Raw genomic sequence first — 15,616 nt, 5'->3', positions numbered from 1 at the left:
ATCATTGCTTCTGGTAGTTCAGTTGTCTGAGAACACTACCAATGAAACCAAACCATGAGTCTGATTTCCATAGACGTGCATCTGGTCCCACCGTAGCAAATGCACAGGTAATAGCAGTCTCATAAATACAAGCCATAATTCACAAAGGCACTGAAATCAGTGACCATGGCTAAGGCAAATGTACCTCCCCAAAAGAGTGCAGAGAACCCTCACACATAAAGGATATCAACGGTACTGATGGATAACAGGAACTTGTTAAACTCGTAACAAGCTAGCTTTTCATTTTTAGTGGAAAATTACCTCAATTTTTCTTCTCAGGTCTCTAGTGAAGGTTTCGAGGGTTGCAATAATAGCAGAACCGTCTGAGTTCTCCGGCGCAACTGCTGGGGACGGAGTGGAAATGCCTTCTGAACAATAAAGAGAGAACATTGGGTAAAACGAACACAGTGCTCGAGGTAGATGTGCTCAGTCTATCAGCTGCTCAGAGGTGGACAGGCAGCTAAGAAGCACAGATACGAGCCGCAGAAGTCCCACGGGGGCCTGGCCGACTCTGGCCGACAAGGCCAGCTTGATCCGAGAGTCCTCGTCGTGAGCACTTCATGCCGCTTCCCACCGAACCTCACTCAAGTGCTCACCTCCTCCAAACTCTCCCAGAATTTTAAATCAGAGCAACTCTGCCTAAGCAGCAGGCAGAGAGAGATGTTGTAAGAGGTTTTAAAGAGGATGTGATGGGTGGGACATTTCTATGGGGCAACACTGGCATGATGGCTTCTGGGCGCCCCAAGTTTTAGGAGGGCTCGCAAGGGCTCCGGCACTATTAAGGGACTGGCAGGTTGTAGCTCATTTCAGCCTCACAAAAGCCATGTCAAATGGGCTCCGTTGTTCCCCATATTGAACAGAGGGATCCAGTAACTTGTGCAAGCTCACACCAACAGTGCCAGGATTGGAACCCAAAACAAAAGGCTCCAAGAGAGCAAAGTGGGAAGACCAGAGGCACTTAACCACCAAACTCTAGTATCTCTGGGCTTCCCAGTTTGCTCTCTTGGAGCCTTTCGTTTTGAAATATGGTGGCCTCACTTACGCAGAAGGCCATCCTTCACTGGGGTAGAGTGGATATCTCTAACACAAAAACCGAACTAATAGCTACCAACTAAAGCAGAGACCCATAATTTTAGGAGCTTTAGGCCCTGAAAATTGCCATCAAGAAGAGTAAAGAGGCAGACATCAACCTGCTAGAAGGACTAGAACATGCTAGAAGTACTTGCTTTGATCTCTAATTTGTGCAACAATTTACTTGTCTTTGAAAGGACAAAATGCTTCAAAATGCTTTGAAAGGACAAAATGCTTGTCTTTGAAAGGCAAAAGCCACTGTGATCTTCAAACTGTAACCCCCTTGGAGTGCGTGCAGGAGCATTCAGTGCTCACAAATCTGTCCCATTCTTGCTTGAATGGCTGGCCGGGCACATAATGTCACCTGCTAAGCCCGTTTCTTCCGTCACCGAGGAGGGGGATTCCGGAGCATCGCCTTCTTCCAGTTTTGATTGTTTGGACTTAGCGAAACTGCCTCCTGATAGGTCTAAAAGCAAACACAGCACGTTAACGATGGCACACCCATTCCTTCTGTCCCAAATTTTATCTCGTCCTCTTCTTACCAGTTAATACCCAACCTTGGTGAGCAGCCAGCGACACTTGTTCCCTGTGACTCATTACTTACCGGTGACAGCACCAGCATCAAAGCATGACGCGTACTGATGCCAGAAAGAGGACACATGGGAACAGGCACCCCTTCGACGAGCCCTGTAACATTTAGGAACGGCCCGCTTAGCAAGGGACAGGCTGATCCAAATGAAAAGCAGCAGTGGTTAGCATCAAAAGCGCTGCCAGGGCTCAGGCTGAACGGGGAGGTAGCAAGGTAATCTGAGCAGATGGGCCTTCAGAAGCTCATCAGATGGCCCCGCGGAGCGCGCCACCTGCTGGCGACGCTGGAGCTTTACTGCTGCGCTGAGTGTCGCCTCCTAGAGGTCATCTTGGCTGCTCACTAGCTGCCGTGACTCTGAGACCTTCGGCTTCTGAGATGTAAATATAGATCCTCTTTTCAATTTGGCAATTACTCGGTATTTTCTATCTGATGTCCGCTTTCATCCCACACATGTCCTGCTCCATCTGCGCCCTCCCAGTCTTAGCAGTGGCACCACCCCTGTCAACAGAACCCTCGAATCAGGCTCAACTCCTGTGTTTCCTTACCATCCACGTCTCCTCCATCATCGAGGTCCTGCATACAGAACGAACCCATCCCTCTTTCTACATTCCCACACCATGACCCTGGTCCAAGGCCATCCTCCCCGGAGGACCTCATCAGTCTCGTGCCTCCAACGGTATTGCCTCCCAAATCTCTCTCCTCCCTGAGCTCCACGAAGCAGCAAACTTGTGTTTCCAACTGCTTGGTCAACCACTCCACCTCGAAACCCACTCTATTCTATTCTTCCCACCCCAAGCGCTTTCTTCCCCACCGTGCACCTAGCCCCGCTTCGCTGTGAAGTCATGTGGCTTTGCCCCTTCTCCCCACTGCTGTTTTTCCCCTCTGAAGTGGAAAAATCCAAATTCATTACTCAATAAATACTGTGTGTAACGAGCTGTACGATATGGTGCTGTAGGGGAGACGCAAAGACACGAGTTTCTCTTTCCGTGCTCTGCTTCTATACGTGGTCTCCCTGGGGTGGGGGTGGGGGCCTCAGACACCCCACGCATGTTCTCATCTCAAGGTCTTTGGTTCTTGCTGCTCCTCGGACTTGAATCCTTTCCCTCACGGATCTGCCCTGAGCTTTCCTCTGGGCGACCGACGTAAAGTTTCAGTACAACCCCCCCAGCTTTGAAATCTCTTTCCATGTTTTTCCTAGCCTCTATCACAACGTAACACAGTGCGTGTTTTACTTTTCTTGTATATTATCTGCCCTCCCCGCCCCTCCTCCCAACACACACACACACTGGAAGGTAAGCTCCACTGAAAGCGGGCATGTTGTCTTCCCCCCCCACCCCCCCATCAGAATAACACTTAGCAAAGTGCCTGGTCTGTAGTAGACACTCAGGAGATGTTCATTGAATGCGTAAATAAGCGAATGCCAAAAATATCTAAGTTCCTACAAAAAAAAAAACAAAACAAAAAGATGTAAGATACCTTAGGAGTTCCTAAGACGGCAACGGAGGGAGACCCGGAACTCCCTCCTTCATAGACACACACACATTTCCAGAACAATTCCTTCTAAAGAATGGTGGGCTGACTAAACAGCTTTTGCACAGCAAGAGAGAGGGAGACACAGCAATGAAGGGACTCCCCTCTGCAGTGGGGAGGGAAAGTACTAAGGGAAGGGGAACAGATTTGTCTGCTCCGGGGCACAGAATAAAAGCTGTGGTTTAAAAGGGCAACTAGAATATAAAAGATCTAGCCTTAGGAACCTGCCTAACGAGGGGGGATGGGGCTGCTGGAACTCACTCTGGATCAGAGGGGCTGGTGAGCGCCATGGTTTACGTTCCCCTTCTACCTTGATAGCACAGATGGAAGCAGGGTTGAGCTGCCAGAGCTGACCTACCTCCACACCAGCCGCAGCCCCAGCCCTCCCATCAAGGGGGTGCCAGTGGAGCACACAGCAGACACCCCTGATCAGCAGTCACTACAGCTCTGGCGGTCTCACCAAGACGCAAAACGCCCTGGAACACTCCAGGCCTGAACCACTTCACCTCCAGACAACTTGCCGGGGCACCTCCCTCCACTTCTCCCCCTCACGGAGAGTCCCGAAACCTCCGGGCCCTTGCCTGCTTCGGCTCCGGCTGCCCCAACAGAGTACCTTCTGCGTGGAGGCACCCAGGACACCCCGGTCTGCACCCACTTCGGTTTCAACTATCCTGCCGGGGTGGTCCTCTACTTACAACGCCTGAGGATGTAGAGAAAAAGGAACCCTCTTGCACTGTGGGTGGGAAGGCAAACTGGTGCAGCCCCTGTGGACAACAGTACGGGAGTTCTTCAAAAAGTTAAAAACAGAACTACCTGATGATCCCGTGATAGCACTATTGGGTATTTACCACCAAAATACAAAAACACTAATTCAAAGGGATACATGCACCCTTATGTTTATAGTCAAATTATGGAATCAACCCAAGTGCCCATGAATTGATGAATGGCTAACGAACAGATGGTGTATACACACACACACACACACACACACACACACAATGGAATATTAGCCATAAAAAAGATCAGCCATAAAAAAGAATGAAATCTCGCCTTTTGCAATGACATGGATGGAGTTAGAGAATACAATGCTAAGCAAAATAAATCAGGCAGAGAAAGACAAATTTCATATGATTTCATTCATATGTGGAATTTAAGAAACAAAGGAGTAAAGAAAAAAAAAGAAAGAGAGACAAACTAAGAAACAGACTCTTAACTATAGAGAACAAACTGGGGCACCTGGGTAGCTTAGTTGGGGAAGCATCCAGCTGTTGATTTCAGCTCAGGCCATGCTCCCAGGGTCATGGGATTGAGCCCCACCATTAGGAGGCTTTGTGCTCACAACAGACAGCCTGCTTGGGATTCTCCTGCTCCCTCTCTCTCTGCCCCTCCCCTGCTCACATGCACTCTCTCTCAAAATAAATAAACTTGAAAAAAAGGAGAACATCCATAATGTTTACCTCTGTTTATATTGAGCAGTTTGGGTATTACAGGTGTAATTATTTTATATCATCTATCAGCAGATTTCTCATCAGATAATTTGCAGGCCAAGAAAAATGGAATGATATGTATAAAGTGCCGAAAGAAAAAAAAAATGCCAACCATGAATACTTGACCTAGAAAAGTTGTCCTTCAGAAAATGGAAAGAGAGATTAAGACGCTCCCAGACAATTAAAAGCTAAGGCAGCTTATCACCACAAGATCTGCCCTACAAGAAATGCTGAAAGTACTTCATCAAGACAAAAATGAAAGGATACTAATTAGTAACATGAGAACATGAGAAAATATGTCACACTTTCAAGTATGTATATAGTCAATATCAGAATACTGTAATATGGTGGTATGTTAATCACTTAACTCTAGTACAAAGAATGAAAATATCGGAAATAACTATACCCATAATGTAATGTGTGCCCAATAGGAACAGAGATAAATTGTGACGACAAAAACATAAAATTTGGGGGAATTTGTATGGAATAAAACTTACGTTGTTACCAGCTTGAAATAGACTGTTAGATATCTAAGACCTTATATGTAAGCCTCATAGTAATGACAAAGCAAAACCTATACAAAAGGGAATATACAAGCATCACCAATTCACAAAAGAGAGGAAGAGATTAACAAAGGAACTACAAAGCAGCCAGAGAACAATAAGATGACATTAGGAATTCCTTACCTATCAATGGCTAAATGTAAATTGACCGATTTAAAAAATGGGCAGAGGATCTGAATACACATTTTTCCAAAGAAGACATCCAGATGGCCAACAGACACATGAAAAGATGCTCAACATCAGTCATCATCAGGGACATGCAAATCAAAACCACAATGAACTATCACCACACCTGTTAGATTGGCTGAAATCAGGGAAACAAGAAACAAGTGTCAACAAGGAGATGGACAAAAAGGAATCCTCATGCACTGTTGGTGAGAATGTAAACTGGTACAGCCACTGTGGAACCAGTATGGAGGTTCCTCAAAACATTAAAAATAGAAATACCATAGGATCCAATAATTCCATTACTGAGGGGCATTTACCCAAAGAAAATAAACTGGAAGAGATCTATGTACCCCTATGTTTATTGCAGCATTATTTACAACAGCCAAGAAATGAAAGCAACCTAAGTGTCCATCAATAGACAAATGGATAAGGAAGGTACGAGGTGTGTGTATATTATATGTGGCATTTAAGAAACACAGCAGATGAACATAGGGGAAGGGAAGCAAAAATAAGATAAAAACAGAGGGAGACAAACCATAAGAGACTCTTAAATAGAACAAACCGAGCGTTGCTGGAGGGGTCGGGGGATGGGTTAAATGGATGATGGGCATTAAGGAGGGCACTTGTGGGGATGAACACTGGGTGTTATATGTAAGTGATGAATCGCTAAATTCTACTCCTGAAATCATTATTACACTATATGTTAGCTAATTTGGATTTAAATTAAAAAATAAAAAATAAAATATATAAAGAAGTTATAAAACTCAACACCCCCCAAAACATATAATCCAATTAAAAATGGGCAGAAGAAATGAGCTGAGAAGGACTCCCGGCACTCAGCCAGCAAGGAAACAGAAGACCAAATCCTCCAGCTATGTGGAACTGAATCCAGCCAACAACCTGAATGAGCTTTCAAGTGGATTTTCCTCCAGAACCTCATCCTCTGGCACCTTGTTCGGCCTTGGGAAACCCAGAGCAGAGAACCCAAAGCAGCCCCCACCCTCCTGATCTACAGAACTGTAAGATAATAGATCTGTATGGTTCCAAGCATGTATTTGACCTGAGTGGTTTTAAGTTTGCGGTAACTTGTTATGGTAGCAATAAAAACCTTTATGTAGAAGACTAAAAAAAATTTTTTTTTAAATAGGCCAAAGAAATGAACAGATATTTCTCTGAAGAAATACAGATGGCCAACACACACATGAAAGATTCTCAACATCACTCATCAGAGAAATGCAAACCGAAACTACAATGAGGTATCACCTAACACCTGTCAGAATCGCCAAAATCAATAACACAAGAAACAAGTGTTGGTGAAGATATGGAGAAAAAGGAACCCTCTTGCACTGTTGGTGGGAACATAAATTGGTGCCGCCACTATGGAAAGCAGTATGGAGGTTCCCCCCAAAGTTATAAATACATACATACGTACATACAAACATACATACATATACACATAAATAAAAGGGAGGCCTGGGTGGTTAAGTCAGTTGAGTGCCCGACTCTTGATTTCGGCTCATGTCATGATCCCAGGGTCGTGGGATTGAGCCCCACATCAGGCTCTGCACTGAGCATGAAACCTGCTTGGGATTCTATCTCTCTTTCCCTCTGCCCCTCTCCCCTGATTGCACACACTCTCTAAAATAAAATAATAATAGTTAAAAATAGAGCTACCCTACAATCCAGTAACTACACTACTGGGTATTTGTGAAAAAATACAGAAACACTCATTTGAAAGGGGTACATGCAAAAAAAAAAAAAAAAAAAGAGAGAGAGAGAGAAGGCCAAATGAAGAAATCTACTCTTAACTATAGAGAACAAACACGGTGGCCAGAGGGGAGGTGGGTATGGGGATGCATGAAATGGGTGATGGTGCACTTGTCACGATGAGCACTGGGTAATGTATGGAAGTGTTGAATCACTATATTGTACATGTGAAACTAACATAACACTGTATGTTAACTATACAGGACTATAAAATAAAAAATTCTATTAAACACTTTTGATTAAAAAATAAAATGAAAATCATATCAAATGTCATTTCCAACTATAATGGTATAAAACTAGAAATCAATTACATCAAATAAGGAAAAATAGAAAAAACAAACACATAGAAGCTAATAACATGCTATTAAACAACCAATGGCTCCATATAGAAATCAAAGAAAAATTCAAATAATGCTTGGCGACAAATAAAAATGAAAACACAAGGATCTAAAATTTTTGCATTGCAGCAAAAGCAGTTCTAAAGGGGAAGTTTATAGTGACATAGATCTACCTAAAAAAACAACAAAAATCTCAAAAAAGAGTGAAAGATAACACCTAAAGAAACTAGAAAAAATAAAGACCAAAGTAAACAGAAAAGGAAGATTAGAGCAAATATAAATGAAGTACAAGCAAAATTTAAAAGCTCATTGAAACCTAGAATTGGTTCCTTGAAAAGACAAATTGATAAACTGTGAGCAAGACACATCAAAAAACTTGAAAAATATGAAAAAAAAAACCCTACTGATACCACAGAGATTAAAACAAATTATAAAGGAATACTATAAAAAATTCTATGAAAACAAATTGGCAAACCAGGAGATGGGTAATGCCCAGAAATACAAAATTTAGCAAAATTGAGTAAGGAAGAGAGAAAATCTGAAGAGATTGATTACAAGTAAGGAGATAAATAAGTAGCCCAAAACTTCCCAACAAGCTAAACTTTATGACCACATGACTTTACTGGTAAACTCTATCAAAGAATATTAATCCTTGAGGTGCCTGGGTGGCTCAGTAGGTTAAGCACCGGACTCTTGATTTCAGCTCCGGTCATGATCTCACTATTGTGAGACTGAGCTCCATATTGGACTCCAAGCTGAGCAGGAAGCCTGCCTGGGATTCTCTCTCTGCCTCTCTCTCTCTCTCTCTCTCTGCTCCTCTCTTGCTTGCGGTCTCTCCCTCTCTCTCAAAATAAACAAACATTTGGAAAAGGAAAGAATATAAATCCTCCTCTCAAACACTTCCCCCAAAACAGAAGAGGAGAGCACATTTCCAAATTCATTTTATGAGGCCAGTGCTACTATAATATCAAAATCAGAAAAAGAGGCCACAGGAAAATTATAGGCCAGTGTACTTGATGAACATAGATGCAAAACTCCTTAACATCATATTACCAAACTGCATTTACCAACTCATTAAAATGATCGTCATGATCAAGCACGATTTATTCCGGGGATGCAACAGTTCAATATCTGCAAACCAACAGGATACGTAACATTCACAAGAGGAAGGATCAAAACCATATGGTCATCTCAACAGGTGCAGAAAAAGCATTTGACAAAATACAACATCCATTCATGTTAAAAAGTCTCAACAAAGTTAGTTTGGAGAAACATACCTCACATCACAAAGGCCGGTCATGAAAAACCCACTGTTAACATCACACTCAATGGTGAAAAAGTGAACACTTTTTCTCTAAGATCAGGAATAAGACATGGATGTCTACTCCTACCACTTTCATTCAACCCCGCACTGGAAGCCCTAGCAGTCACAACTGACAAGGAAAAGAAATAAAAGCATCCATACTGGTAAGGAATAAAACTCTACTCACAGATGGCATCAAAGATACTAGGGATATAGAAAACCCAACAAAACCTCTACCAAATATGCTCAGAATGACTAGATTTAGCACAGTTTCCAGAGACGGAATATATGCAAATCTTCTGCATTTATTATACACTCATAAAGTAGAAGAGAAATTAATAAATCAATCCCATCTATAATTATACCACAAAGAACTTACCTAGTAAAACAAACGTAACCAAGGAGGTGAAACACCTGTACACTGAGAACTGTAAGACATTGATGGAAGAAATTAAAGACAACATAAATGCCAAGATATGCCATGTTCATGGACTGGAAGAATTAATATTTGTTAAGATGTCCATACTACCCAAAGCAACCTATAGATTCAGTGTAATCCCTATCCACACGGCAACAGCATTGTTCACACATCTCAGAACAAATAATCCTAAAGTTGATATGGAACCACGCAAGACTGCAAAGCCAAAGCAATCGTGAGAAAGAACAAAACTGGAGGTATCACAACAAGGTACAAATCACTATCTTTAAGAGATACTTTCACTCTCATGTTCACTGCAGCATTATTAACAATAGCCAAGACATGGAAATAATGAAAGTGTCCGTCAGCAGATGAATGGACAAGGAATATGTGGCATATATACACTATGATATATCATTCAGTGATTAAAAGATGGAAATCCTGGCATTTGTGACAATATGGTTGGACCTGAAGGCACTATGCTAAGTAAGCCAGATAGAGAAAGTATTGTATGATCTCTATCGCTATATGATGATGCATGTATAATCTAAAAAACCGAACTCCTCAGAAGATGAATTGTTGGTTTCCAATAGTGGGGGTAGGGAGGAAATGGATGAAGTTGGTCAAATGGTATATACTTCATGGTCAAATGAGGTTATAAGATGAATACGTTTGGGGAATGTAATGTATAGCATGATGACTACAGTTAGCAATACTGTATTGAATATTTGAAAGTAGCTAAAAGAGTATATCTTAAAAAAATTCTCACACACAAAAAAACTATTTGAAGTAACCTATGTATTGACCTTATTGTGGTAATCCTTTTGCAACATATACATGTATCATATTGTATACCTTATTCATTATTTGTCAATTAAATCTCAATAAAGCTGGAAAATAAAATTTATAGAAGCATAAAATTTCCTTGAACAACTATGTCAACCTTAAAGAAGAGTCAAGAGGATCAACTCTCCCTATTAGATAGCAAGATGTGCTATGAAATTAGAGTAATAAAAAAAAGATAGTATTAGTGTGATAATCCAGACAGACCTATGAAACGCTAAAGAGCTCCCAGAGATTGACCTACATTTATATGGGAACTTAATATTTGACAGAAGGCATCTTAACACCAGGGGAATAATAAAAATTATTTAGAGGTGACACAAAAGACTTAAAATCACTAAATGATTTTAACATCTGGATCATTACTAAAGCCATATGAAACTAAGAAATCCACCTGGATAAGAGATTTCAGTGTGTAAGACAGAAGTCTAAAATTAAAAGAAAATTAAAAGAGTATCTTGGTTATCTAGGGAAACAGATAAGCATTACCAAAGGGGGGAAAAAAAGCAAACAAACCCAAATAATTGGGTTACATTAAAGTTGAGCAATCCTGCCCTGTAAAGAAACTTAACACAATTTTAGTAGGCAGACAATAGATTGGAAGATGTTTGCAAAAAGATAAAAGATACAAAAAGATAAAGCAAAAGAGATTGACATCTAGAATATTCAAGCAGCTACTTTAAAAAAAGACAAGACAGAAACCTCAATGAAAAAGAGTGCAAGAGATATCAAAAGGAATTTACAGAAGAAGAAACCCCAAAGACACACAAGCATATAAAGAGATATCTAGCTTAGTTATCAGAGAAATGGAAATGTAAAACAATGAAATATCAGGTTGCCCTATTAGACTGACAAAACTTGGAAAGCTGCGTAATGCCAACTATTAGTGGGGGTACAGAAATTTAGAAACACTTTGTACTTCTTGTGGGAATTTATAATCATACCATTCAGGAGAGCAATTAATCTCATTAGGGTGCATAAGAAGATACACATAATGGTGTCCATTACTTTTGGTGATGACATGAATTAAAAGTCATTGGTATCCATTACTGAGAGAGGATAGGCAAAGTGTAGTAGATACATAACAGGAGTACTAGAGCAATGAATATATATCTTAAAAACTGCTGAGTAAAATAAGAAATGAGATATAACAATACTATTTACATAAAATTACATGCATTTACTTTACTATTTTATAAGAACATATATAAACAAAAGTTGAGTATTAAACATTTTACAAGGTGAGGGAAATGGGGAGATATTGGTCAAAGGGTACAAACTTCCAATGATAAGATTAAGAAATTCCGGGGATCTAATGTACAGCATGGTGATTTTAGTTAGCAATATACAGCATGGCGATTTCAGGTCAGATTTTAGTGTTATATACTTGAAAGTTGCTAAGAGAGTAGGTCTTAATTGTTCTCACCACAAAAAAGAAAATGGTAAATGCTCTGATGTAATCATTTTCCAATATATAAGTGTATCAAATCAATGTGTATTCTACCCAGTGAAAATCTATTCAAGAATAAGAGTCATTTTCATACAAGCAAAAATTGAGACATTCATTCCTACAAGCAGACCTTCACAAAAGATATATTTTAGGCAGAAAGAGGTCCCCAAAAATGTGGAAGTGTAAGACACAGGAAAAATGTAAGCAAAATGGTAGATATATAGGTGTATAAAAATGGACATTACTACATAAAACAATGTCTTAAGGTTTAAAATTAAAATAAAGGACACTACCACATGTTGTGGTTGGGGCAGGCTAATGGGATTCAAGAGTCTTAAGTTCCTATACATAATCTAGGAGGAAAATAATGTTATTGATTAGACTTTAAAAAGTTATGTATGTTATGATTTCTAAGTCAACCAGTAAATGAAAAGAAATAGAGTATATAAATGATTAGAAGAAGAAATAGAATTAAGAATAAAATACATAAAATGCTTAAGCAAAATGAGAAACACTCAAGCAAAATAATATGAGAAACAAACAAAATGTTTGGGTCACACAGAAAGTACAAAATAAATTGGTAGATACAACCCAAATACAGGAGTATTACATTAAATGTAAATGGACTAAATACTCCAGTAAAAATACATACTATTATATGAGGGCTGGGGGAGTCCAATTATAGGCTGCTTACAAAGGATATCTGTAACATGAGTATATATATGTTACGCATAAAAGGATAAAAAACTTATACCATGCCAATGCTTAACAAAAGAAAGAAACTTCAAGACAAAAACATTACTGAATATAAAGGCAGTCACTTTGTAATAAAAATTTCAGTATTATGTGGATACACCATTTTATATTCATAAGAACCTAAATATATTTTATACAAACCAAAATTGAACAGAACCAGAAAGAGAAATTGGTGAGTCCACAAACATAATGAGAGGTTTTGACGTACTACTCTCAACAACTGATAGAACAATTAGACTGAAAAAAATTAGTAAGAATATAAAATTTGAAGAACATAGTTAAGAAAAGTGACTTAATGGATGTACATTTGTATAGATATTACAGTAACTGTGAAATATACTCTCTTAACAAGTTAGCTTTTTAAAAAGGTTGACATATACTGTGTCAGAAAGTATATCTCAAGATTTCAAAGGATTAAGTTATACAGACTCTAGCCACAATGTGTCCTCTAGCCACAATGCAAACAAACCAGAAAAGAGTAACAGAATCATAGCTAAAAGAAAATCCCCTACCATTGTGACTCAGGAAATACACATCCAGAGCACCTGGGTGGCTCAATCAGTTAAAACATCCGACTCCTGATTTCAATTCAGGTCATGACCCCACAGTTTGTGATTAGAGCCTGAGTCAGACTCTGCACTGACAACATGGAGACTGCTTAGGATTTTCTCTCTCCCTCTCTCTTTGCCCCTCCCCTGCTCACGTACATTCTTTCTCTCTCTGTCTCAAAATAAATAAACTTAAAAAAAGAAAAGAAAAGAAATACATTTCCAGGTAATCTTTGGGTCAAAGAAAAAAATTTTAAAAATAGAAAATACTTCAAAGTGATAATGTATGTTAGAATGTGTGGCACTCACCTATAATGATAAGAAATGTACACCATTAAAAATATAGAACGTAGGAAATCATGTATGAGACTATCTTTGACTTTTTGGTAGGGAAGAATTTCTCAAGACTAAAAAGTGCTAACCATAGAGAAAAGATTAATAAATTAGAATTCATCAAAATTAAAAACTTTATCCGAAAAACCAGCCATAAAAACCTACAGTGAGAGCATCACAAAAAGAGAAGGTGCAAACCACATAGTGGAAAGAAGACATTTACAAGACCTATAACCAAGTCCTCAACATACAAAGAGTTCCTAGGAAGAGATATAAAAAGACCACCCTTTAGACAAGTGGGCAAGACATTTTAGACACTACACAAAAGAGGAAATTCAAATGGCTAACATACAAGATGATGCTTAATCTTATTCGGGGATATTCAAATGAAAACTTCAACGTATGTACATACATAAACACACACAGAAATTTTAAAATCCCAAGGGTTGGGTAACATGAAGCAACACAACTCTTGTACACAGCTGATGAGAAAGCAAATTGATACAACCAGTTTGGAAAACCGGTTTGGCACATCTTCAATAGTTAAAGATATATAAACTCTGTGGTCTACCGATTCTATTCCTAAAACTATACCTAGAGAACATTTTACACATAGGTACCAGGAGAAACATGTGCAATTCTGCATGGTGGCATTATTTATAAACAACCCAAACTGCAAACAATCCAAATGTCCCACCGTCCTAGGACAGATGAAATATGTTCTATTCATATAACTGAATGTTATGCTGTGATTAAAACGAATACGCTTTCACCCACACCCATCAGCATGAATAGATTTTACAAATGATATTGACCAGAAGCAGGCCACATGAAATTTACACAGTATGACCCCACTTGTTTGTATTTTACGTGAGATAAAACTACACTACATATTATTTAGGGATGCATACCAAGAAAGAATAATAAAGAAAAGCAATAGAAACCTTTTCACGAAAGTCAGGACTGTCATTATCTCTTCAAGGGATGGAGGGAAGTAACAGAACATGATCCAGTGTGGAAGCATGCTAGGTCAGCGACAATATTCTAGTTCTCGCTCTGGGTTGTGGTTACACACATGTTCGCTTTAGAACCATTCTTTAAACTGTGCACATATTTTACATTCTCTTCTGAAGGTAGGATATGTATCACAATGTAGAAATGAAAAAAAAAAGAAAAGCACTGGAATCCAACACAAAATTAAGGCTAATGGGCTCCCATGAAGGGGGAAAGGGCAGGGATGGATTTGGGGTGGCGCCTACCAAGATTGGGAGACAGCAATGTTCTTTTTCTTAACCTGGATGTTGATTCACAGATGTTTGTTGTGTTGACATACCGCACATAATATATGCTACATATAATATATAGCCATTTGAATCTTCCGGATACCTCATTTAAAATGTAAAGAGAAAACAAACTATTCAGGAACATCATCAAGAGTGGCTAGGTACTATCCTAATTCACAGCACTGTGAACAGGCCTGCCTGAAAACCTTATCATAAACTGTAAGTGACCAACTTACTTGAGAGTGGAAAGAACCCCTGGACCAGATCCTTAGCAAAGTGCCCCCACTGAGGCCGGAGAAGAGGTAGCTGGCCCCAAGCTATATGCTTCTTGAAACTTCTTGGTCCTGAACAAACCACACCCCGCCCCCATGTCTCCTTGACCTTCATGCACTTTTTGAGCAGGTAAGCAGATCACAGTGCTCTCTCCAACACTCTGTAGAGTGATTTTTCTCTGCTGCAATTAGAATAACAGCCCAGCCTGTCAAAAGCAAATTAATTTTGCTTTATTCTGCAAAGATTTTAGTGCTCTCTCACCTCTGTCTTCCAAGTTTTGCAGCTTATGTTTGAACCCAGTACTTTTCGTCAACGATTCTTGGTCCACCGTCTCAGAAAAAAAAAAAAGAAAAGAAAAGAAAAAGAAAAAAGAAAAGGCCATAAATGTCTATTAAAATAAGAAACAAATGGTGCTACATCATCCCTTAAGAAGGAATAAGTACATTATGCAAGTATAATATTAGTTCTGGAAAACCAGTTGAATAACAATTAAATAGTACCTTAGATACATTTTCTTCAACTTCTGAGTGCTCCAAGGAAGACAGATCGCTCAGTGGGTGGGGACTTTGAAGTTCTGAGTGTTAGAACAGTTTCAAGGGAATAAACAAGCTTAGAAGCAACGTCAGGTAATAAACTTCAGTCTCTATATTAAATATGACCATCCAAAAAATGGTACTAAATGAAAACAAACAAACAAAAAAAACTTGCACCTTTCAGGGCATGTATGGTTATTAGGTTTGTAGATCTGTAGATAAAATCAAGAGTCTCAACTAAATCAGCCCCTTTCAAAGCTGCCCACCACCTGGCCCCAAATATACAGGCAAGGCTCCTCCTACCTCAAGTTTGTGATCTTTCTT

The 15,616-nt window shown here is 39.5% G+C and overlaps 1 protein-coding gene across 1 annotated transcript in view; it reads right to left on the bottom strand.

Annotated features, from left to right (window-relative positions):
* SYCP2L (synaptonemal complex protein 2 like) overlaps nt 1-15,616 on the bottom strand; it is a 108,794-nt gene that overhangs the window by 17,379 nt on the left and 75,799 nt on the right. Inside the window, exons 22-25 of the mRNA XM_053223403.1 lie at nt 15,260-15,333; nt 15,021-15,090; nt 1,475-1,576; nt 301-407 (exon numbers count right to left, since the gene is read on the bottom strand). Coding sequence (XP_053079378.1) covers nt 301-407; nt 1,475-1,576; nt 15,021-15,090; nt 15,260-15,333 — 353 coding nt within the window. The remainder of the gene's footprint in view (nt 1-300; nt 408-1,474; nt 1,577-15,020; nt 15,091-15,259; nt 15,334-15,616) is intronic.

This window comes from Acinonyx jubatus, chromosome B2 (genome assembly GCF_027475565.1).
Source record: "Acinonyx jubatus isolate Ajub_Pintada_27869175 chromosome B2, VMU_Ajub_asm_v1.0, whole genome shotgun sequence".
In the NCBI taxonomy this organism is placed as follows: domain Eukaryota; kingdom Metazoa; phylum Chordata; class Mammalia; order Carnivora; family Felidae; genus Acinonyx; species Acinonyx jubatus.
Note: the sequence above shows the minus strand (reverse complement) of the source record. Positions and strands in the feature narration are given on the sequence as shown.